This window comes from Pipistrellus hanaki, assembly GCF_964339955.1.
Source record: "Pipistrellus hanaki genome assembly, chromosome: 1".
NCBI classification, from domain to species: Eukaryota; Metazoa; Chordata; class Mammalia; order Chiroptera; family Vespertilionidae; genus Pipistrellus; species Pipistrellus hanaki.
This window is the reverse complement of record NC_140503.1, coordinates 20,489,248-20,513,705: the sequence shown is the minus strand read 5'-3', so window position 1 is coordinate 20,513,705 and position 24,458 is coordinate 20,489,248. Positions and strand designations below refer to the sequence as shown.

The window sequence follows — 24,458 nt, the reverse complement described above, 5'->3', positions numbered from 1 at the left end:
AAAGTTTAACATGAATGGCATTCACCTTTGGTTAGAGCCCAACAAATGATGGAGAGCAAGCATCATTTGCGGAAAATCTCTTTCTCTTGAGCAGCTCTTTGGACTTCATAGGAATGGAGATTGGTTTCTTTTCTTAATACAGTTCAGTTATAAAGAGTACTGGAGTGTGAAACCTAAGCCCTGGGTTCAAAGTTAAGCCTATTAAACTCTGACCTAGGGCATGTCATAAAATGGTCTTTTTAGAAATGGGGCTAATAACCTTCTGCACATGATTGTTGTGAAGAATAATATGACTTGACTTATGACTAGATATAACAATTACCTGCAAGTAATTGTTAGGATTTTTCTCTAGAATTCATTTGTTCTATCCCTTTTGTTTTTTTATCCTCCCTCAAGCTCCGGGTACTCTGTTCTTTTCTGGGCATGTTCTCAGTCATCTCTCTGCTCCCTCAACATGTCTTCCCTGGCATAATTTCATGTTGAATCTCTACAATACAAATTTCAAGTGTGTGTATGTGTTTGTGTGAACTCAGAATATCCGCAGCGTGCTCTAACCCACTTGTCCTTTCTACTTCTGCAGGGGAAACCCAAGAAGAAGCATATTGACAGGAAGAACACGGTAACTGATTTTTAAAAGTTGAGCAATTTTTTCCATGTGTGTAATATGTGATCATGCACAGACTAAATATGCATGATACTTCATATAACCATTTTCAATTTGGCTCAGCTTGAGTAACATGAAAATGTTTTCTATCGAAACATTATTCTGTAGCAATTTTTTATAAACGAAGTTTGAGATTTATGTGCTTGCTTATAACTACAGGTATATCATTCAACTGATAATAATATTCTTCTTTGGCTATGTAAGAGAGACCAAAATATCAATGAGATTTCAAGACTATTCATGCTAGATTCAAATAAGAGGTTAAGTTTTATCTTTGACATACCTGGGCATACAGCTCTGAACCTTATGGGACTGAATAGAACTACTTCCAATTTGCCACGAAAGTAAAAATATGCATGATACCCATGGCTGCTCACTTTGGCAGAGGAGAGAAAGGTCTTACAGGAAGAGCTGAGGATGGCCTTATCCAACTGAAGACTCCAATTCCAGCAAAACTCTTCAACCTAAACTCACACCCTCTGGTTTCAGACATCACATACATCCCCTTTGCTTTATATATTTTTAAAAAGCAAAATGAGAACAATAAGAAACATTCTGTATCAGTGGTCACCAACCTTTTGGACCTCATGGACCACAAGTGGTCCACAGATCATCGGTTGACAACTGCTGTTCTATATCTAGCATTTGGCTCTACATTTAAGAATGAAGGTAAACTTGGTCTCTCACTCAAATCTTTTAAAGCATAAATCTAATTTTTTTTTTTTTAAGGGAAAACTGCCTATCTGGCATGGTTCAGTGGTTGAACCAGGAGGTCATGGTTCCATTCCTGGTCAGGGCACTAGCCTGGTTTTTGGGCTAGATCCCCAGTGTGGGGCATACAGGAGGTAGCTGATCAATGATTCTCATTATTGATGTTTCTATCTCTCCCTCTCTGAAATCAATAAAAACATATTTTTTCAAAAGGAAAACTAATGACTGCCATTTAATTAAAGGAAAACATTTCAAGTTTGTAGTTTATTTCTAAATGAAAGTCATACTTAGTTTGTAAGTTTTTTCCAGTTTTCAGTCAAGGAATATGCTTCCTAGAGAATATGCTATCAATTTTGAAATTAGAAAAATAACAACAAAACAAAACAAAAAAGAACAAAAGATAAAATCTTAAACAACGAGAATATTTAAAAATCAGTGAGTTCTGTCCTTTGTTCATTTTTGCCACTCATTTTATATGGCTTGGCCATCAGTAGGGTTTTCTATGTGATATAGAGGCATAAGCAAATGAAAGGTGGTGTGACAGACCCTATGTTGTAGCATGAAACAAGTCCAAATATACTTAAAAGGATTAAAGGCAGGTAGAGTATGTTCCTGGACCACAAGGAGATTAGATACCAGTAACAATAGAAAAAAAATCTCCAAATATTTAGGAATTAACATATTTCTCCTGGTTCATAGGTTGACACTCAACCACTGAACCACAACAGCCAGGCTAGATGCATAATTTCTTAAAAGAATATTAACAAATAGAATCCCTTTGTATGTAAAAAGGCTAATGCATAGGACTAAAGTGAAACTTTGAAATATCAGATTTGTTCTATTTTCTTTATTAATTACTTGCCTAAAACGTCTATTTTCACAAATATATGTATGTGTATACGAGGGAGGGTGGAACAGTGTTCAGTTGGGACTATCATTTTTAAAGTTTGCTTCCCGTTTCTGCCCTTGATGTCAGGACCTTCCCTGTTCTTGACTCAATTTTCTCCTCTAAAGAGGAGGCTTCCAAAAGATTTACTATTCTTTTCATCCACCCAGAAATCCCTCCAAGTCCTAAAAGACACAGCCTTTTCATTGAACTCAGAGACCGAAAGCTTCCAAAGGAATGAAGATGATTCTTTGACCTCAGAGAGAATCCACTTTGATTTCTAGAGAGTTGAAGAGGGCAAGTTCAAAGCTGCCTGCCTTTAGACACTAACACGGAGAATTCTTCTCTGGCCCAATGACCGAGAACCCTCTTTCTCTTTAGTTATCCCTGCTGCCTTGTACTTTACTTGGTCCTTGTCTGGATTGGATTTGATACCTGTCACTTCTTTAATTTGTGGTTTATTTTAATGCCTAATGTAGCTACTGTGGTCTTCTTTCCACATCCCATTTCCCACTCATGAGCTGATTGAATTTGGCCTTGTCCTGCATCTGTGTCTGCCCTTCTCTGTGCCTCTGACTAACTTCTGACCTGTACTCAACACCTGAAGTGCCCCTGTCCCTTCTCCCCACCTACTCCCATAATGAAGTGGTCCTAAGGGAGGAGCTCCTCATGTAGGAATGCTTGAGACTTGGAGTGCCGTAAGGTTCTGGTGACTTTACCAAGATCCTTCCCCTGTGAGTCTCAGTCAGCTCTGTGCTACCATATTCATAATTATCAGCTATCCCTTCCCCATCTCACCTCTGCTATATTTATTGAATATGATGTAGTCAAAACAATATTTGTATAATTCTAAGTTATAATGACTAACAAAATAAACACCTCTAGCCACCACCTAGCCTGAGAGTTAAAATGTTACCAGTATCTCCCAGGCGTTTTTAAGATATAAAGTATCGGGTAGCATTTTCTGATCTCTGCAATAAATAGCCAGTATTAATATCTAAAAATACTTAAACATTGTCTTCAAATATATTTTTGTTCAGAATATTTAAAAAATTCAGACAGGCCATTAGGGAAGTTTTAATGTAGATTTCAGCATTTCAATTCATCTGTCAGACCTTTTAGAATTCATTAGACTCTAATGATTAGAGTTACTTACCGAGCGTGCCCAGTCTATCACCATTACAGATTTCTGTCAAGCTTAGCCTTAGAACAAAGGAGGGGATTTTCTGAAGGCTTTTTTCCCCCCATAGAGTAATGACTGATGGTGCACCGGAATTGAAGGTAGAGAGTATGAATTCAAAAGCCAGGCTGCATGCTGCTCTGTATGAGAGGAAGCTCCTGTCTTTGGAAGTGCGAAAACGTAGACGACGCAGTGGGAAATTGAGGTCGAGGACAAAATACCCAGGTACGTGCTGAGAGCTTTCACCAAAGTCCAGTACCTGGCCCTGCCTGCTCATTTAATCAGCTTCTTACTACACCATGAACCTGAACCGTCCTGATCACATATACTTAGTTTTTTGGATAGTCCTTTTTCTCTGAAACTGAATTTCAAAATGATTATGTTTTTAAGTCTTCTATAACATTTGTATTGAACATGAGAAGCACACACATTTAGGTTTTTGCTTGTATTTCAGCATCATTCAGTAATATCTGATACTTTAGAAATAGCATTAGCTTAAGTTTAATAGAAGCCTGAGCATTATTGTTCTGTTTTTATCATGATTAAATATTAAGTCCTGTTTATTCATTGACATTGTTGAATGCTGTAAATATTTTAAACCCAGACAGACAAAGCAGAACTTCTTTCTCTCCCAGATGCTTCCATATCCATTTGTCACTGACTAATGGACTGACTGACTTTCTTTTTTCCCTCCTCCCCTCATTTGGTAAGCAGCTGGTTTAGGCACATTAGTCCCTGGTGTTTCATTGGTGAATAAAAAAGATTTGGCCCTTGTTATCATAGACCTTCCAAAGCAGTGAAGGAGAAGGATAAAGAATAAACTTAGGAGAGAAAGCTATTCCCTGCTCTTTGTACCTTCATGAAAGGTGCCCTTCAGAAACCTCTAACATACTCTAAGAGATTTCTAAGATCTTATTTTGCCTTAAGTTGTGAGAGAATCATTGGTATTATGATGAGAGACATCAACTACTGAAAGTCATTACTAAGCTTTTAGAATATATAAGATTGGAGAGTGACGTGTGCATGCTGTTAATTTGTGTGTTAGTTATGGGTTTTTACTAAAAAGATAAAAGGAAGGTATTGGGAGAGAGGAAATTTTAATCCTTTTTTCAGCAACATTAGTGATTCTTCGCATTTAGTGATTACCCAACAAGCTGAAATGAATGTTAAAACTGAGACAGAGAGTGAAGAGGAGGAAGAAGTTATATTAGAAAATGAAGATGAAGAACCGGAAGCTTCCCAGGAAGAGTTTGCAGGGTCCCTTGGAGAAAATCAAGCCAAATACACGTCCTCATTGAGCACAACAGTAGAAAATTCACCCAAAGAAAATGCCATGAAAGTTTCCGAATGGACTAATAAAGGTGAACAGTGCTGCAAAATTGACACTCAGGAACCAGAGCCTAAATTTAACCTGATGCAGATTCTGCAAGAGAATGGCAATCTTAGGTATGTACCCTTTGTAATTATAATAGTTATAATAGTAAAACTGGCAACAGCTAACTTGTATTGTGTACCAGGTGCCGTGCTGGTGGCTTTAGAGCCATTTTCATCTCTTATTCACAGTAGCCCTGTGAAGTAATGACTGTGATATGATATTATTAATGAAACTGAGTCTTAGAGAAGTGGCTTGTCCAAGATATAAAGCTATGATACAAATCCAGGTTTCATTGGCTGGACAAATACTTGTTGGGTTTTAGTGTCAGCACTAAGAACACAAGGAGCTCAAGCAGCTCATGATTCAGTATGGAGACACTTAAAGAGCAGAGGCTACGACCCCAACATGAATTAAGTCCTCTTAAGACACAGTGAAAGGACTGATTAGTCTTGCTTGGGAAGGCTAGAGAGACATTGGGGAGGAGGCAATATTTGAACCAGGCTTTGAATAATGAGGAGGATTTCAGGAGGTTTGGGAAATACCAACTAAGTGCGGAAGTGCTAATAGAAGAAATAAAGACACAGAGGTGTGATAGAAAATTCATTTAGTCCTTCAGCAGTGTTTGCTGAGCACCCACTCTGTGCTGGGAATTGTGCTAGGCTGCATAGAATTACAATGGAGAGAGACCAAGACAGGCTCCTGGAGCTTACTCTAGTGGGGAAGGCTGGCAGTAGACAAAGAGGCAGGGTAATCTCAGGCAGTAGTAGGAGGTGCTATGAAGACAACAAAACAGGGTCTAGTGTTAGTGTGGTTCCATTAGTTTGGTGTTTAGACACAAAAAGGTAACTTTTGAGGTGAGTCCTGAATGATAATGAGGAGGAAAGTCATGTGAAGTGGAGTTAAGTCATGGAGAGAAGGATATTGTAAGAAATGAGACAAAGAGGAGCCTGGACTTGATTTTTAAATGCTAATTTCTAAGCAGATGAATGATGTGGTCAGCTCTTAATTTAGAAAATAAATTCTGATTGCACTGTGGGAGAGGAACTGAAGGTAGAGCGGGAAGTTTTGGGGCTGTTAACAGTAGTCCAGAGCCAGGACAATAAAGGCCTTGACCAGAGGAATGGAGAGAATGGGATGGGCTTAATTAAATTTGCAAGTTAAAATTGTCAGAGCTTGGTCTCTATAGATGTAAGAACTCCAGAGAGACTGACTTTTCCAAATTTGGCAACTTGGTGATGCCATCAGTCAGGATAAGGAGCATAGCTTGATGATACAAGTAACGTTTTATTTGGGACACAGTGAGGTGAAAGTGCTCCAGGATGAAGATGTTCAGTAGATAGAAAATATAGCTTTGAAGGTCAGAGGTCAACAGAAATGTATAGTTGATAGTTAACAACTTCAGAATGTATGTGCTTGTCCAATTCAGTTTAGTTCAGCAAGCAAAGACAACGGGAAGGGAAGAAAACTGAGCCCTGGGAAAACCAATGTTTGCTAGTGAAGAGACAAGAAATAGCAGAGAGTTAGGCAAAGAACTGGGAGCGTGTGGGATGGTAAAGGCTGTAAGAGTTTCAAGCTGTAGAGTGCCTCAGACAGCCCAAGTTAGGATGGGAGGGAAAAGAGATGCCTGCATTTATGACCAGGGATGGATAGAGAGTGGATAGAAGAGAAAGTATGATTTAAGGAAATAAAAAAGCAATTGTGAACTAACTTTTTCTGAAGATTTGGCAGCGAAAGGAAGGTGAGGATACATGTGAGAGAGCAAGCCAAGAGAAAGGATTTTAAAAGTTTTTACTGGTAGGGATTCTAGAGCTTATTTATAGACTAAGGGAAGGATTTTATGGGAGGAGGATTAGGGATGCAGAAATGGCTATATTGACAGAAAAAGATTCTAAAGGAAGGTGGCAGAGGCTAATGGAGGGGTATCTTCTTCCTGTAAGTCAGAATGGAAGCACTATGGGATGAATGCAGTGGTTAGAAGTTAAAGGAGAAGGAAGTTTAGGTATTTATTTTCTAAGTTAGTGGTCAGTTGTTATACTAGTACTGCAGGGGTGGAGAGCGATATTGGGGTTTGGGAAATGGGGGGATAGAGTTAAGGTTTGGAAAATGAGAATAGTTTCATTAGTAAAGAGCACACTGAACTTGGTTAGGAGACCTGGGCTCTGGCTTTAGTGCTTACCAGCTAGAGGTGTGATCATGGCTTTTCCACGCCTCAGTTTCCTTTTCTATTAGGCCAGAGAATGGGGTTAGACAAGTGTTTTCAAACTGTGCTTTCGGGGGTGGGGGTGGGTGGGGGGGAATTGAAATAGAACTTCAAAACCACTGGACTAAAGTATAAGGTCCTTTCCAGCAATGACATTCTGTTTAGCTGTTAAGGATATAATTATTTCTTCATGAATCTTATGGACCTCACTTTCAGCCAGTAAACTTGTAATTGCAGTGTGCATTCATATAAATTAGTGGTTTTTCAGACTATTTTCTGGAGTTGCCCATCATTCTATGGGGCATCAGAGTGGCTACTGGGAATCTGGGCGGGGTCCATGGCAAGGATTCAAGACTCCAGGCTGCAGCCCCCTAGTTATATGTATATATTTAATCTGATAAGACTTTTTCACATCTTGATAACATTTCCTATGTTGATATTTTTTTTAATCTTTACCCAAGGAGTGAGGGTTCTCTCCCCCCACCCCAGCTTTTTTTAGAGAGAGTAGAAGGGAGGGAAGAGGGGGGAAAGATAGAGTAAGAGAAGAGAGAGAAAGAGAGAGGGAAACATGAGAGAGACACATGGATTGGTTGCCTCCTGCAGGAGCACCAGCGGGGGCAGGGATTGAACCTGCAACTGAGGTGAGTGCCCTTGCTTGGAATTGAACCCGTGACCCTTCAATCCACAGGCTGATGCTCTAACAATTGAGCAGAACTGGCCAGAACTACTTTTTGTACTGAGGATCCACATAGGCTTTTGTTTTTTGTGTGGTTTTGTTTTTTTTGGTGTAAATCATTTTTTCATTCTTTTATCTTTTTGTTTGTTTGTTTCAAATGACTAGCTAACAAATGTATCTAATACCTTAGGGGCAAACTCAGGATTAACATCCTACTGATCTCTTTAACAAGGGCAGAAAACTTAGTGATTTTCAACAAAATAATTGAAATCTTAACTTCTAAGCAATAATTCCCTTATTCAAAGATCTTCATGTTTTAACATTAATAGACTAATCAATACAACTGGGTATTCTGCTAAATTTGGAGGTATCTGACCCATGCTATTTCTAGTTCATTATATTGCAGGTGAATTCGTTGACCAAAAATTGATTTACTTTGATTTGAAAGGAATTTGTTGTGGAGGTAAAGCTATAGGAATGGTTGAGGGGAAAGTGACATATGGTCCCCAGGTGGACAAGAATATAATTGTTGTCCTTGTTGAGAAACACTCGGAAATATAAATTTATTTTTTCCAAAGTCATATTATACTCCCATAGACTATCCCTATTAAGAACAAAGATGTAGCCTTTCTTATATTTCATGCTCTGAAGATCTTATGTATTAAACTCTCCAAAGCAAATCTACTCCTCAACTTGACTCCCTTCCCCTCCAGTCCCTCTAACACACACATGTAAGCTAGACCTAGACCCTCTTGGGATTTCCAGTTTACTCTGGACGAGCCCCTCATCCCAACCTTGGAGGAACAGTGAGTAGAAAGCACTCAGTGATTGCATGTGTGAGGATTGTAAACAAAGTTTGTGTTGGGCCCCAAGCTTCGCTGATGTCATTTTGGCTAGAGTGTCAGAAGGCCGATCAGCTGAAGTAACCAAAATCTCCCCTGAAAGAAAACAGCTGCTGCAATTAGCCGCCGCAATGAAAATCATCAGTGTCTCTCTGGTTCCTCCGGCTGCCACACTGTACTTATCAGATTTCCTGGGTTCTTACCGAGACCACCAGTCAGTAGTAGGTGGGTTCTTCGGCGATGTCGCTGAGGAGTTTTGTACTGCATGCAAGGATTTCTCTTTCCCACTGAACATCTGGGCTTGTCCTAGCCTGTCCATGCCAAACTCTGTTGGCCCTCACTCATTTGTTCTGGGCCTCTGCCACTCTCGTCTCGTAGTTGAGAAAAGCATGATCTTAAAATTTGGTCTCAAAAGTTCCTTTGTAGGATTTATCTATTTCCTGCTTTGGAGGCTTTTGCACACCAGAAATATTAGTTGCCATAGCAAAAGCCATACTTTTGCACTAACTGGTAAGTATGTTCTTATGGGCCTTGGAGGCAGAAAAACTTTTCTATTGTACATTAATACAAAGGCTCTGGTGAAGAGTCAATATTTTTCCTGTCCATTCCCCAAGGAAGTTGTTTAAAAAGTTCAAAGATACATATGTATGTAGAAACCTGATTTTCTATTATTGTTTGAGTTTTCCTTGTGGAAATAATGAGAAAATAAATAGGATTCTCCATTTCTAATTCTTTTAATAGAAAAAAATCTCATGTACTGTTTTAGAAGGAACCTTTATTCAGCGACTATATGGTTTATGGGCTTTATTTTTCTTAACCATCCTTCTAGAAGGAGCCTCAAGGGCCACTTTGAGAGAGGCAAGTACACATTTGCTAGGCTTACCATTCTGCCTCATAACGTTGTGCTGTTTTGGATTTCTATAGCAAAGTGCAGGCCCGAATAGCATTCTCTGCCTATCTCCAGCATGTCCAAATTCGCCTGATGAAAGACAGCGGAGGTCAAACGTTCAGTGCCAGTTGGGCTGCCAAGGAAGATGAACAGATGGTGAGGCTCTTCTGCTGGAACTTTTTTTTTTCCTTTTCTTTCTCTCTCCCCTCCCTTTTTTTTCCTACTACGGTAAAGAGCAATATATTCTTCTGGTCAATGAATGATTTCAGATCTAGTGTATAGATTTCTCTTACTTTAATGTGAAGTAAATCTTTGATATGGGGCCATATTCATCATACTTATGTGTTGGGGACATCAATTTATTTCATTCCAAAAATGGAAATTGCTGAGTAGATGCCAAGTCCTGTGCAAAGCCCTCGAAAAGAATAACAATTAGAATATTTTCTCAAGGAAGTTTGTTTTATTAACTCTCTGAGGGAGGCACTACCATCCCCATTTTATAGATGAGGAAACAAAGACCTAGAGAAGGAAAATAACTTGCCTGTTGTCTGTCCCACAGCTTGTATGTGGTAAACTGGAACTTGAACCCGGAAGTTACAATGGTACATTATTTGCTCTTCCATTGTTTCCATGAGTCATAGGCATTTATTTTTCTGTCCTGAGGTGTCAAGTTAGCTCTTTGAAAGTTAACACTTTATCATAGGCCCTCTGAGAGTGTAACTTCCTCCATTTTAACATTTTTTCTTTGCTAGTTGTAACTTTATAAAATTCTTAGATTACTGGAAACAAACGTAATAATTTTTACTGTGTATCAGTCATTTGAACATGCCTAGATTTTAATATTCTAGCAAGATTTTTCCTTTTGGATCAGAATGAACTTACATTTCTTTGGCAAAGTCAATGTTTATGGAAGAAGCTACAGCCCTTCCGTAGCCATTTTAACCACAGGGATGTGTCACCAAAAAGAGAGGGACCTTTGAGTCTTACAAAGTTGCATCCTTTGTCCAGTCACTGGTGTCCATACTGTAATGTCCAGTTGTCCACATACAAGAGGCATACAGTATGCCCAGCTTATTATAAAAACATGATGGCTGTCTCAGAAAATAACTTGTGAATTTAAAGTAGCTACTGCAGCCGAAACTGGTTTGGCTCAATGGATAGAGCGTCGGCTTGGGGACTGAAGGGTCCTGGGTTCGATTCCAGTCAAGGGCATGTACCTTGGTTGTGGGCATATCCCCAGTAGGGGGTGTGCAAGAGGCAGCTGATCGATGAATCTCTCTCATCGATGTTTCTAACTCTCTATCTCTCTCCCTCTCTGTACAAAATCAATAAAATATATTTAAAAATAAATAAATAAATAAAGTAGCTACTGCAATCCAGAGATAAAACCCTGTGTGTTGTGAATAATCTCTCAGCCATCAGTGGAAAATGTTAGCTCTGCTCTTTCCAAGTGGAAAATTGAAACTGCCTTTTTGAGAGTCAGTTTGTCTGCTCCACTGTGAAAAAATAATGTTTTAATATAACAGCTTAAACCACCCCATAGTACAGGGAGCAGAGTAGAGCTATGAAATCCAACCCTCTAGTTATGAAGCGATTTCTTTATACTGGAATAAATTGGCACCAAAGGACAATGAACCAAAATCAAATAGCAAAAAATAAAACCAAGAAGAAAAAATAGCTCAGAAGAGCATAACCACTCAACTATTAGCTTGGAATTCACACAGGATTCCTACAGTACTTTTTACAAGAATATTTAGGATCATCACTGCAAAACTTAATACCGGTTCTGTGCATTTATTTTTGAAAATATATCTAGGAAGCAAACCCTCACCCATTCCCTGAGGATTGTGGCAGTGGTCTTGTTTATGAGGAAGGTAGGTGTAGAATTGTCTCTCTGATCCAGGTTAGAATTAGAGATTCTTTATCACATAACTCACAGAAGGCACATCAATATACTGTTCCAACATCTGTCATCTTAAGGCAGTTTTATTGCATTTGGCAGAGGAGGGAAGGAACAACAATCTTTAAGGCGTGTGGCCTTGCAAAATCTTTCTTTGAAGCATCTATGATGTTATGAATGATCTGATTGTTGTGTATTCAGATTTCAGAATCCATTCTTCCATTCAAGTGAGATGCATTCATTCTTCCCCTTAATGACCTTCCACTGTGCCCTGCTTGCCAATCCTTAATTCTAAAGACTGTCTTATCCTCAGGACAGAAAAAACACATCACCTTTCAAGCATAGTAACAGCTCTTTCTTTCCCTCTGTTCCCTTTCCCTCTGTTCCCCTTTCTCTGCTGAAAGTATGGTTTTGGTATTATCTCCTACAGCTCCATCCAGGGCCACGGCTTGTGGTTCTTTCCAGCTCCAGCCTCTTGGAAGCTTTGGGCCTGGGACCCTTTCCTCCCTCAACTTCCATGACACTGTTTCCTCTTGGGTTTCTTTCTACATTTATGATGTTTCTACCGTGGTGTTGTGTGTATGATCTGGGTAGTTTTTAGGTTGTTTTTCTGATCCTCCCCTTCCCCCACTTATCTCTAAGCATGACTATTTCTGTATTCTTTATCTTCTCACCTTTGATATTTTCATCTGCTCTCATGGTTTTGTTTCCACAACTTTGAATGCCACTTTCCCTAAATAGCTTTCTCTGTTCACCCTATTAGAAGTGAAATATGCACTTTAAATTGTTATAATACTATTTGTATATGAATTATGGTAGTTTTACAGCTATTTATTGCATAATTATTGATTTTGATTTTCCAATTGCCAGCATATTAAGGGAAGAGAATGCATTTCCTTTGTTTTATGTATCCTTCCTACACCTAATATGTTTGCTTATTTGTTGAAATGTATAGTTTGCCTTTTTTCACTTCTCTGTTGTATAATCTCTTGATAGCTTGTCTTCTGTTGCTTAGCACAACCCCTGCTTTCCCTCCACAATGACTCTTAATTCATAGGAGCTAGTGGTTCGTTTCCTCAAGCGAGCATCAGGTAACCTCCAGCACTCACTGAGGATGGTGTTACCCAGCCGACGACTGGCACTTCTGGAACGCAGGAGAATCCTGGCCCATCAGCTGGGTGACTTCATCATCGTGTACAACAAGGTAGGTGGTTTATCTGTTAGCCTTTGCTTTAGATTGCCGCGCACCGTCAGAAACAGGCTGGAAGCCTCTGTCCCACTGGCTGACGAGGTCCTTCTTATCTTCTCTGGCCTCATTATCCCATGTGTGGCCATTACAGGGAGCAGGGCCTCATTCCTTAACCTAGGTGGGCTGAAAGGCTACTTATTTATTACTTCTGAGGCCCCAGTGGCCATAGTTAACTCTTATCATGAGGTATAGTTCTTTTGAGCACTGTTGCACCTGGGATAACTCCTGGGCTGTGTGAATTTGCATTGTCCTGATGGTGCCTGTAGACAGTAGTGAACTGACTATTTCAGAGCTAATTTGAACTGTGGATTTAATATAACTACAGTCTTTTTTCCTGAGAGAGTTATACTTTGTTCTCTAGAACATTTAACCAGTGGCATCATTTTACAGTGAAGCCCAGGAAATACATTATTTGGTTAGATTACTTTGTAAAGCATCTTTTATCCAAGGATCTCAGAATGCTTTAGAAATACTTTTTTTTTCTTCTTTTCTTATAAAACATCTGGTCTTTTTACAAAAGGAAAAGCTGAGGCCTGAAAATCTAAATGGCATTTTAAAAGATTCGTGGAATGATTGGCAGAACATTAACATAACTGAATCCATAGCTCACGATTTTTTCCAGATCTGTTCAGAATTTTGGTATGTCTTGTATAAACGAAGGATTTATTCAGTTTGGGTGCTGGTTGATATAGGGAATATCTCCAAAGACCTATTTTTCTTCTCCCTAATTGTAACAAAATGCAGTCTCCGTTATATTGTTGAAGCTGTAAGTATAGCCACAGACGTTAGTAAAATGCTATGAAAAGCCCTTTTCTCATTGGGCTCTGTGAATAGAAAGTAAAAACATAATAACAATTTACATTTATTCTGCAATTTTTATTTGGAAATTGCACAGTGTTTCATGAAATAATGGCAGAAAGCATTGTCTCATATCGATGTGTGGCAGAAGTCCATAGAGGAATTAAATGTCTTTACTAAGCTGTGAAACCAGATGATGAAATGTGCATTTATCAGGAGTCACTTTTATCTTGTTGTTTTTCTGTGGGGGTTGGGGACTGGGTAGGAAACAGAACAGATGGCTGAAAAGAGATCAAAGAAGAAACTTGAGGAAGAAGAGGAAGATGGGGTGAATGCAGAAAATTTTCAGGAGTTCATCAAACAAGCAAGGTAGAAGACACTTTTTGAAGAATTGAAAATGTCTTATTCCATCTTCCATACTCCCCATTGAATTCCCAATATTCCCTTGTTCCTAACATATGGATATGAATAAAATCTCTCTTAGAAGGAAAAAGAAAGAGTTTCTTAGGCTTGTCCTCTCCATATCTCAGCCAGTTATGTTGCTGTTGTCATGGTTTAGTTTATCATAACACTGCTGCTGGTTATCTGGGCTGTATTTCTAGACAGCCTTCAAAGTACACATCACTCAGAGTGCTGAGAGAGCCCTTTGGAAAGTTGAAGTTAGAGGCTTCTAGTGTTTACTGGATCTGAATTTATCCCTGGCCTACTGAAGCAGAGAGATGACCAAATTTTGCCTACATTGAGTGGGTTGAGGAATTGGCAGTTTCTCAGCACTGTGAGGGTTACGCCTAATTTATATAAAATAGAACAAGTCCTTCATGCTTAGGGTTAGTCTTTAGGGATTGAAAATTTTAGCATTTGGCTCTCTATCTTGATATAAATTAGCAGGCCATTTTGTCCATTTACAATGTGTTTCCAAAGGAAGAGGTAACAAAGGTATTTATATTGTGTTTAATTTGTACTTAAAGGCCTTTGTCTAACTCTAAAACAAAACAGACTTCTTTAAAACCACTTAAATAAAAGATAAAACATCTGTATAACCCCACTAATTAGTTTTCAACCATCAAAGACACAGTAGGGAGAAAAGCAGTAGAAACATCAACTCTCAGTTGATTTGTGAAGTTAAATCAGGTGGTGGTTTATCAGTCACCAGCATGGTATGGTCTGTGTTTAATGCCTTGTGTAGACCTAATCATAGCCTCAATGTCATGTGCTTAAACACATAGCAAACACTTCATTTTTTAAGAGTTCATAATCTTGTAGTTATTTTGTTGACATTCTTGGGTATTGAGTAATATGATTGATAAAGCAGGTATAGAAACAAAGCAAGGAACAGTTTGTCACATCAACATTATAAAAATAGAGAAGAAAAAACACTAGATTATGTTCAGAAAATGGTTCTTTTAAATTAAAATTTTTAATTTCTAGTTCCTCCTAGGGATTTTAAAAATCCCTAAAACATAAAAAAGAAAAGAAAAAACAAGTGATGTATATTCCACGACTAGACCCCACTTGGGAGTCAAATTGAGTTATATATATTATTAGCTGGGATATAGACTTGGAGGTAAAGTATATTTACTACTGATTGTGGACTAAATACTAATTGTGGGAATAGGTGCTTTATTACGCTTCGATGGTACTTGGATGCCTTTGTCAGGGTTGTTGAATTCAAACTCCTGCAGGAGCCAGGCGGGGAAACATAAATTATGAAGTGGGCAGAGGATAAGATAGGAGGTATAAAGCAAGCCTGTATTTTGACCAACCTTCGCCGTTCCCTGTCAGTAACCTGTGAAAGCCAACTAAAACACTGACAGGCAGAGGCGGCCTCTGCGCTAGGCCTTTGGCAGTTACACAAGCCTTTATCTTGTGCTACTTCAGAGACCTTAAGGCTCACCCTGAAATTCATAGATGCCATTTCTTAGGTTGTCATTTAAGTGTGTGCTGAAGACGGGATATAGGTTCCTTGAAAGAATGCCGGAATATTTCGCTCATTTGAAGGCTGCTTATCTGGAACATAGCCAGGCTCCAGGGGGGAAAATGCAAAAAAGCCATTGAGAGGCTGCTCTAGATGTTACAGAATCTGTGTATAACTTATGTACTGGAAGAATCTTAAGGGCTTTCATCTATTTCCTTATACTTTCATTTTGTGGGTATTCCTAAGGTGCATTTAATTTCAATATTGGCAGTGACCTAGAGAACACCTAGTTCGCTCTCCTTCATTATATAGGTGGTCAGGGAACTCTTCCATGGTGATGGGTAGGTCTTCTTTGTGCTGACATAGACCAAATGTCAAGTGGCTCTTTTAGTGAGTATACCTCAATTACCCAGAAGTGGGGTGGGCGGACTGTAAAGGGCCAGAAAAGAAGGCTGCATGGAGTCTTTAGAGCATATTCTTTAAAAATATAAAAGCCATGCTTAATTGGGAGCCATAGGAAACAGGCTGCTGGTCAGGTGGATGTTGGACAGTGCAGATCTAGAAAATTTACTGTGGAAGGAATAAAGCTTAAAAATTTTAGATTGCTTTACTTATATTGTGCTTAACCATCTATTAGTCAGGAGTATTCAGTGTGTCTTTTCATTTTCCCATTCTCCAGCTTACTCCATTTTCGTAATAAAATCTGGTGGGAAGGTTTTCCAGAACAGCTTCCAGTTCTGACCATCCTTTCTCTCCTCATTTCAGTGAGGCTGAGCTGGAGGAGGTGTTGACTTTTTATACCCAAAAAAACAAGTCTGCGAGCGTCTTCCTGGGGACTCACTCCAAAGGCTCTAAAAACAGCAACAGCTATTCTGATAGCGGAGCAAAGGGTGGTAAGTATGTTGGTTAATTCATGAAAAATAAGAACAAGTGGAAAAAAAGGATATGCAAAGGAGAGCCAAGAATAATGTGCTGTCTAAGCAGTGATAGACGCCACGGTGGTGACATTTTACAGTGCCAGATGGGAAATAAGAAGGCATTACATTACATTTTTGTGCTAAAGGCAGAAGAGGGACAGGAACTGATTTTTTTAATGATAACAACAGAGAGCTTTTCAAGACAAATTAATAGCCAACATTTAGTGAGAGATCCTGATAATCTGCTGGACATGATCTTATTTTTTTTTTACTTTAAAAAATCATATGGAGTACGGTAGGTGCTATTATAAAATTCCTTATAGATGAGAAAACAGAAGCCAAAAAAGACTGAGTAACTTGCTCAAGGATGCCCTTCGCCATGCTGTGGAGCAGGAGTTTGAGCCTTAGCCTGCCTGACTCAAAGCATGACCTCTTAACCTGTTTCTCTGCCTCCTAATGATCTCTCACTTTTGTTCCCTTTTTTTTTTTTTGCTTCCTCCAGCTCATAATCATTGGCATTTAGGGTAGAATAATTCTTTGTTGTGTAGGACTAGTGATGACTTAATATTCTTAATCCCATTCACTGAATTCCATTAAATTTCTTCAGTCATTGTAGTAAACCAAAATGTTTCCACATGTTTCTAAAAGTTTTCTGTGTTGGGGCACTCCATGATTGGGGATTTTGGAATTGATGTGGATCAAAGTATCTAGGTTGCATCAGATGATTTAAAAAGTAGCAGTGATATTCTGTTCTAAACAGAGCCCTGTGCTTTAAATGTAAGATTCATTTAAAATTTAGATGGAAGTGTACTAGTAAGATATAGTACTCAATAAACTAATTTTGTCAAGGAGTTAAATAGCAGATTCAAAGGTGGAGCTTTTTCCTGTTCTTTTTTTTTTTAAATATATTTTATTGATTTTTTACAGAGAGGAAGGGAGAGAGATAGAGAACTAGAAATGTCGATGAGAGAGAAACATCGACCAGCTGCCTCTTGCACACCCCCTATTGGGGATGTGCCCGCAACCAACATACATGTCCTTGACCGGAATCGAACCTGGGACCTTTCAGTCTGCAGACCGATGCTCTATCCACTGAGCCAAATAGGTTTCGGCTTTTTTCTGTTCTTTAGGCTACCATAGCCTAATGTGGAAATGGTCATGATAATTGGCCATTTAAAACGTGAGTTTGTTTTCCCCAGAAAAGCAGTGTTAATATTTTAAAAATATTTTAGGTTCTAAGACTAGTCCACGAAAGCCTATTTAGCTCATTAGATCACTGAATTATTCTATTCTAGATGTCGTTCTGAATTCAGTCCACTACTTGAGCTTTCTTAACCTACCTAAGTACTGAAACTAATTTATTCACCTGTTCATTCACTCCTCCTAAATATTTGTATTGAGCATCTGTTATGTGTCATCTATTATTGTGATAGTTGTAGGTATGCAATGACCAGGACTGTCATAGTCCTTTATTTTATGTAACATTTATTGTCTTCGAATGAAGTAGGAGGAATAAATAAAGGAAGAAGGTTGGTGGAAGTGTTGGGGAAGAGAGGCTCAGGAGTTCTTATAATGAGGTTGGGGTAGAGAAAAGTGTGTTAACCCAAGTAGGTGAGGGCCTAGATTGCAATTCAGAATATAACTTCTCCCCTGGCAGTAATGGGGAAGCCCTAACAAAATGTACCTATTTGTATAAATGGGTCCTTGGAAATTCTGGAGTTTGTGTGTTAAGGACTGCCTTTATATAAGATCTATATCTGTCTATACCTATCAAGAGTAACCAGAGGATGCCCTAGCTGGTTTGGTTCAGTGGTTAGAGTGTTGGCCATGGACTGAAGGGTTTCTGGTTTGATTCTGGTCAAGGTCTCATAGCTCCGTTGGGACACATGCAGGAGGCAACCAATCGATGTGTTTCTCACATTGACATTTCTCTCTCTGTCTCTCTCACTTCCCCCTACCTTCCACTCTTTCTACAAATCAATGGGAGGGAAAAATCCTTTGATGAGGATTAGCAAAAAGAAAGAAAAAAAAAAAGAACCAGAGGGGCAAAAAGAATGCCTCAACCAAGGAAACACCATTTTGACATTTGATAATTTCTGGACTCGTTTCAAACATGAGTACACAAATGTGGGATAGTATGACCATGGCTGATGGAGAGGAGAATTCATGTGTCCTAATTCTTTCATTCTGAAAGATGACCTGAAAAATGACCTTTTGTAAGTTTTGCAATGAGCTTAGCCCTTGAGAAAGATTATGGAATATTCCCCTAAGTATATGAATAGTTCTGGCTGTCCTTTTTCAGTAATCTGTGGCAGAAAAAACCCCCCACTAATTTTTTAGAGTGGAAATTTATTTTATTAGAGTTTTTATTTTGTTGTTGAATATACTGACCAACCTATCTCAAGTAAACTCACTTAGCTTATTGAAGTAAAGCCAAGGAGTTTAAGATACAGAGCCATTGTAATATCTAGGTGTCCTGCCAGCAAATATCAGGGCTATTCTTTGCATCTCTTGATGGTTGCCCTGCTCCATACAAATTATGACCTCTTTGTTCCAGAGGGTACCACCAGCCTGCTTGGTCTCTTGTTCCCATAGCCTGAGTTCTTGGCAGAGGATTCTGACTGTCCTTATCTTCTTTTACGAGCATGTCCTAGCCTATTGGCAGTCCATGGATGCTATCTTGGATTTAAATGTCTTTTCCTGGTTCAGTTAGCAGGAGCTGGGCTTGGGGATCATTGGGAATCATTTGGTTGGTTGCCCACTCTACAGAGAAGTGGGTCTGGCCATCCTTGGAAAAGTGTGGTTGAGATAGGATTGGTTCCTGGGATTGATTTATAGTTGGTTATATTTTTGTAAACAAAATTATATGTAGTGACACCTTAGCATTAGTAGAAGAGCCTCAGGTCAGTATTTATCTTTTATTTTAGATCACCCTGAGACAATGGAAGAAGTGAAAATAAAGCAGCCCAAACAGCAACAGGCAACAGAAATTCACTCTGATAAACTATCTCGTGAGTGACTTCAGACTATATAGATTTGCTACTCACTGATAAATCCACGAAAGGAAAACAAGTCTTCAGATATTAAATGATTCGAGAACATGAGACATTACCCCAAAGAAGTTCCTTTTCTTTGCTCTTCCTTTTCCCTTAGAATTTCCTCTAATCTACTGAGAACCTGTTTTCCTTCCAAGGGATTTCTCACTTTAATATTTAGAAATTCTGAGCACTTTTCTAGAAGGTTGGAAAGCAGAAGAAGGGTGTTAGCTGTCACTACCAGAAACTTTGTCTGATGCCCTAACATTTGTAAAACTTCTGCTCTGGTTAATGGAGCTAGTCCCAACTCCAGCTTTGAAAAAGAACTAAAAGCAAACTTCCTGTTGCCAAGTTATCTCCGCAGGCAAAATTTATTAAATTCATGATGAATACTCACTAAAGTCTGTATTTTTCATGATTTCTGTTTCATGATAAGATTATTTTGATGTTTAAATATGTTTATGTCATGCTTCATTGTGATTATATGCCAGTTTTTCTTAAAATGACCTATTTTTTTGTTTTGTCTTGTTTTTGTTTTAATAGGACTTACCACTTCAGCAGAAAAAGAGACTAAATTAGTCTTTACCAATCCTTCCTCTGCTTCTTTTTCTGGTCCTGCTGCTACTCTTCTGCAGAAAGTTCCCAACACCCATTTGTCATCTATTGTTACAACCTCTGACCTCTCTCAAGGGCCTGGTCACCAATCTTCTTTATCTCAGATTCCTCCGGCCATCCCCAACGTGCCTCACCAGCCAACAGTGTTGCTGAGCACAGCCCCTGACAGTGCTTCTCCCTCCACACATCCTGGGACACAGAACGTACCAAGCCCCGCTGGCCTGCCACGCTGTCGATCAGGCAGTTACACCATTGGCCCCTTTTCCTCTTTCCAGAGTGCTGCACACATCTACAGCCAGAAACTGTCTCGTCCCTCTTCAGCAAAGGCAGGTGAGTGAGAAAATGAAAGGCAGCCTGCAGTGGCAGCTCCTCCCAGCCCCAGTAAAAAGAGAATATCACCTTTTCTCTTAGCCTTTTTTTGTTGTTGTTGTTGAAAGGTAAAGGATATGCTGCATTGTTCTGGTATAATCAAAGAAGAGTCTTGCATTTGGTCCAATGGCATTCATTCATTGATACAAAATAAAACAATTTCTTTTAGGTGCTGGGATAAAGAAATGAATAAGACGGGGCTTTTATTTAGTAGGAGCTTGCAGTCTAATTAAAATATTTCTCTGTCAGGCCAATGTGGCCCAGTGGTTGAGCATCCACCCATGAACCAGGAGGTTTACGGGTCAATTCCCGGTCAAGACAGATGCCAGGGTTGTGGGCTCAATCCCCAGTAGGGGTAGTGCAGGAGGCAGCCAATCAATGATTCTCACCATTGATGTTTCTCTCTCTCCCTTTCTCTTCCATCATGAAATAAAAAATATATATATATGTATATATGCATAACATATATATAAGTGAGATTTCCCATCACAGATAATCATAGATCTGTGAGTGTGCTGTGTGCATTCTTTCTGATTCAAATAATTATTCCTGACATCAGACAAATTAGTATTAATTTTTAATGTATTTAAAGTCAAAAGTGACCTGAATAAATAACCAAAGAATTCTTAAGATAGGATATCTAATTTTATTTTATTTTTAACTGTATTTTTATTGTGGACATTATTACAGATGTCTAGGCTAGGTATCTAGTTTTAAATGAAGTAGACCCATTTTATCATTCAAGTTGTTCTCTCTTTTTTTTTTTTTAGGTTTTTTTTTTTTTTTTTAAATATATATTTTTAATTGATTTTTAGAGAGAGAGGAAGAAAAAGGGAGAGACAAAGAGAAACCTGCCCCCTATTGGGGATGGAACCCATAATCCGGACTTGTGCCCTGACCAGGAATCAAACCAGCAACCTTTCGTTGCATGGGATAAATGCCCAACCCAATGAGCCACACTGGACAGGGCTTTCCTCGTTATTAAATAGCTTTATTGACATGTAATTAATATACCATAAAATTCACCTATTTAGAGTATAGAATTCAGTGGTTTCACAGTTTTACAACACCACTGTTTGTTTTAGAACATTTACCTTGTCCCAAAGAAATCCCATACCTATTAGCAGTTACTATCCATGTTCTCCTTCCACCAGCCCTTTGCAACCACTAATCTACTTTCTGTTTCTATAGATTTGCCTATTCTGGACATTTCATATAAGTAGAATCATACAATTGGTGGTCTTTGTAAATGGCTTCTTTCACTTACCATAATGTTTTCATGACTCATACATATTGTAGTATGTATTGGTACTTCATTTCTTTTTTTCTTTTTCTTTCTTTTTATTTTTTTTTTTATGGTTGAATAATATCCCATGGGATAGATGTACCACATTTTTTATCTAGTTATCAATTGTTTTCACTTTTTGGCTATCATGAATAATGCTTCTATGAACATTCATGTACAAGTTTTTGTGTGGACCTATGTTCCCATTCTATTGGATGTAAACCTAGGTATAGAATTGCTGGGTTACACGGTAACTTTATAGTTCTTTTTGAGGAACTTCCGGACTATTTCCCAAGGGACTATACCATCCATACCACCAGCAGTGTATGAAGGTTTCAATTTCTCCACATTCTTGCCAACACTTAGTATATCTGTATTTTTTATTTTACCCATCCTGGTAGCTTGGAGGTAGTATCTTTTTTTTTTTTTTTTTTTTTTTTTTTTTGTGTGTGGTCATCATTTGCACTTCCCTAGTGACTAATGATGTTGAGAATCTTTGCATGTGTGTAGTGGTCATCTGTATATCTTCTTATTCAAATACTTTGCTCATTTTTAAATTGGGATATTGTCTTTTTATTGTTGAGTTGTAAGTGTTCTTTATATATTCTAGGTACAAGTCCTTTGTCAGATACTTAATTCACAAAGATTTTTCTCCTATTCTGTTGGCCGTGTTTTCAAAACACTCAAAAGTGTAAGGGTTTATTTCTGGATTTTCAGTTCTATTCCACTGATATATACATCTGTCCTTATGTCAGTACCATATTGTCTGTAGCATTGTAGTAAGTTTTGAAATCACCAAGGGTGATTCTTCCAATTTTCTTGAAGGATAAAAGTTTTAAATTTTAGTGAACTTTAATTTATCTAGTTTTTCTTTTCTTGCTTGTGTTTTTATTATCATATTTGAAAAACTATTGCCTAACCCAGGGTTACAAATATTTATACAGGGTGGGGCAAAAGTAGGTTTATAGTTGTGAGTACATGAAATACAGTTTATTCTATTATTATTATTATTTATTATTATATTGTTTTCCATACTAACAACTGTAAACCTACTTTTGCCCCACCCTGTATATATGTTTCTCTAAGAATTTTATAGTATAGGCTGCTACATGTAGATCTTTTATCCATTTTGAGTTCATCTTTATGCATGATATAGTATAAGAGTCTAACTTCATTTTTTTTTTTTTTTTGCATGTGGATATTCAGTTGTCCCTTTCCATTTGTTAAAAGAGTATTATTTCCATGATGAATTGTTTTGGCACTCCTAGCAAAAATCCTTTACTCAAAAGTGTAAGGGTTTATTTCTGGATTTTCAGTTCTATTCCACTGATATATACATCTGTCCTTATGTCAGTACCATATTATCTGTAGCATTATAGTAAGTTTTGAAATCACCAAGGGTGATTCTTCCAATTTTGTTCTTTTTTATATTGCCATTTTTGGATCCCTTGCATTTTCATATAAACTTTAGAATAAGCTTATTAGTTTTTGTAAAACCATACAGATGGGATTTCAATAGGAATTGAGTTTAATCTGTAGATCAGTTTGGGGAAAATCCTAACATCAGTCAGATTTTTATTTTTTATTATTTTTATTTTGTTTTATTTTTAAAAATATATATTTTATTGATTTTTTTACAGAGAGAAAGGGAGAGAGATAGAGAGCCAGAAACCTTGATGAGAGAGAAACACCGACCAGCTGCCTCCTGCACACCCCCTACTAGGGATGTGCCCGCAACCAATGTACATGCCCTTGACCGGAATCGAACCTGGGACCTTTTCAGTCTGCAGACCGACGCTCTACCACTGAGCCAAACCGGTTTCGGCATCAGTCAGATTTTTAAATGCTTTAGTGATATCCATGTTAATGTGATGGACAGCTAAACTATGTTTTGTAAATAGCCAGTCTGTTTCCTTTTTGTTTGTTCGTTTTTGTTAATTCTCACCGGAGGGTATTTTTCCCATTACTGTTTTGTTGTTATTTTTTTAAGAGAGAGTGGAAGGGAGGGAAATGAGAGAGAGAAACATTGATGTAAGAGAGACACATCTTTTGGTTGCCTCTGACACAAGGATGGAACCTTGACCAGGAATTGAACCCAAGGCCCTTCAGTGCACAGGCTGACTCTCTAACCACTGAGCACACCAGCCAGGGCACTAGTTTGTTTCTTAATCAGTATCTGATTTCAAATGAAATGGATTTTATAATATGTGGCTTGAATCAGAAATATTAAATGGGTTATTTTAATAAGTCATAAATATGAATATGTGTCTGTGCTAATTCTGTGATGATTATTTTTTAATCTTCTAAAATTAGTAATACTAATAATCTGATTTGAACTTTTTTCTCTCATGTGAGAAATTCAGTAATGTCAGTGTCTCCAGTACCCTGTGTTTTCATCAAAACTTGTTTTTTCACCTTCCTTTTTTTATTTTTCTCAAAGAGGGATAGGGAACAGAAGAAAGTAGTCAGTTCCAGAATGTTTTCTAATTTCTATTGTGATTTCTTCTTTTACCCATGGATTGATTATAAGTATAATCATCATTTAGTTTTTATATAATTGGCATTCTCTACTTTTCCTAATTGGCTTTTAACTTTTTTCAACCGTAGTCAAGAACATATTCTGAATGGCTAAAATAGTAGTAAACAGAAATAGTCAGCAACAATATAGTAGATAGCAATAATAACTTGCTAGTGACGGGAGTCAAATTTTTCTGTGATTATCGAGTAGTTTGGGAATGAGATTAATTTATCATTTAACTTTAGACTTTATTTTTTAAATTTATTTTATTATAGTTGACATACAATATTATATTAATTTCAGGTGTGGGAATCTTAGGTGAGAGTATCAATGCTACTCCTAGGCATATACACAAGAGTTCTTCCACATATGTACCAGGAGATGTTTGCAGGATGTATGCTGTACTGTCTGTAATAGCAATGAGCTTGAAATAA

General features: G+C 38.1%; 1 protein-coding gene across 20 annotated transcripts in view; it reads left to right on the top strand.

The window, feature by feature from the left end:
* Window positions 1-24,458, top strand: part of TTLL5 (tubulin tyrosine ligase like 5) — a 233,887-nt gene that overhangs the window by 78,826 nt on the left and 130,603 nt on the right. For 14 of the 20 annotated variants that reach the window (XR_014795750.1, XM_084892419.1, XM_084892416.1 and 11 more), the window contains exons 19-27: window positions 581-619; window positions 3,512-3,666; window positions 4,581-4,887; window positions 9,459-9,579; window positions 12,381-12,527; window positions 13,636-13,739; window positions 16,051-16,178; window positions 19,130-19,213; window positions 19,781-20,182. Coding sequence is in view for 18 of the 20 variants with exons in the window: in XM_084892419.1 (XP_084748545.1) it covers window positions 581-619; window positions 3,512-3,666; window positions 4,581-4,887; window positions 9,459-9,579; window positions 12,381-12,527; window positions 13,636-13,739; window positions 16,051-16,178; window positions 19,130-19,213; window positions 19,781-20,182 (1,487 nt within the window). In the remaining 2 variants the exon portion in view is untranslated. Of the gene's footprint in view, window positions 1-580; window positions 620-3,511; window positions 3,667-4,554; window positions 4,888-9,458; window positions 9,580-12,380; window positions 12,528-13,635; window positions 13,740-16,050; window positions 16,179-19,129; window positions 19,214-19,780; window positions 20,183-24,458 lie in introns of those variants that run through there. The other 6 variants (XR_014795749.1, XM_084892428.1, XM_084892415.1 and 3 more) reach the window with 3 other exon arrangements.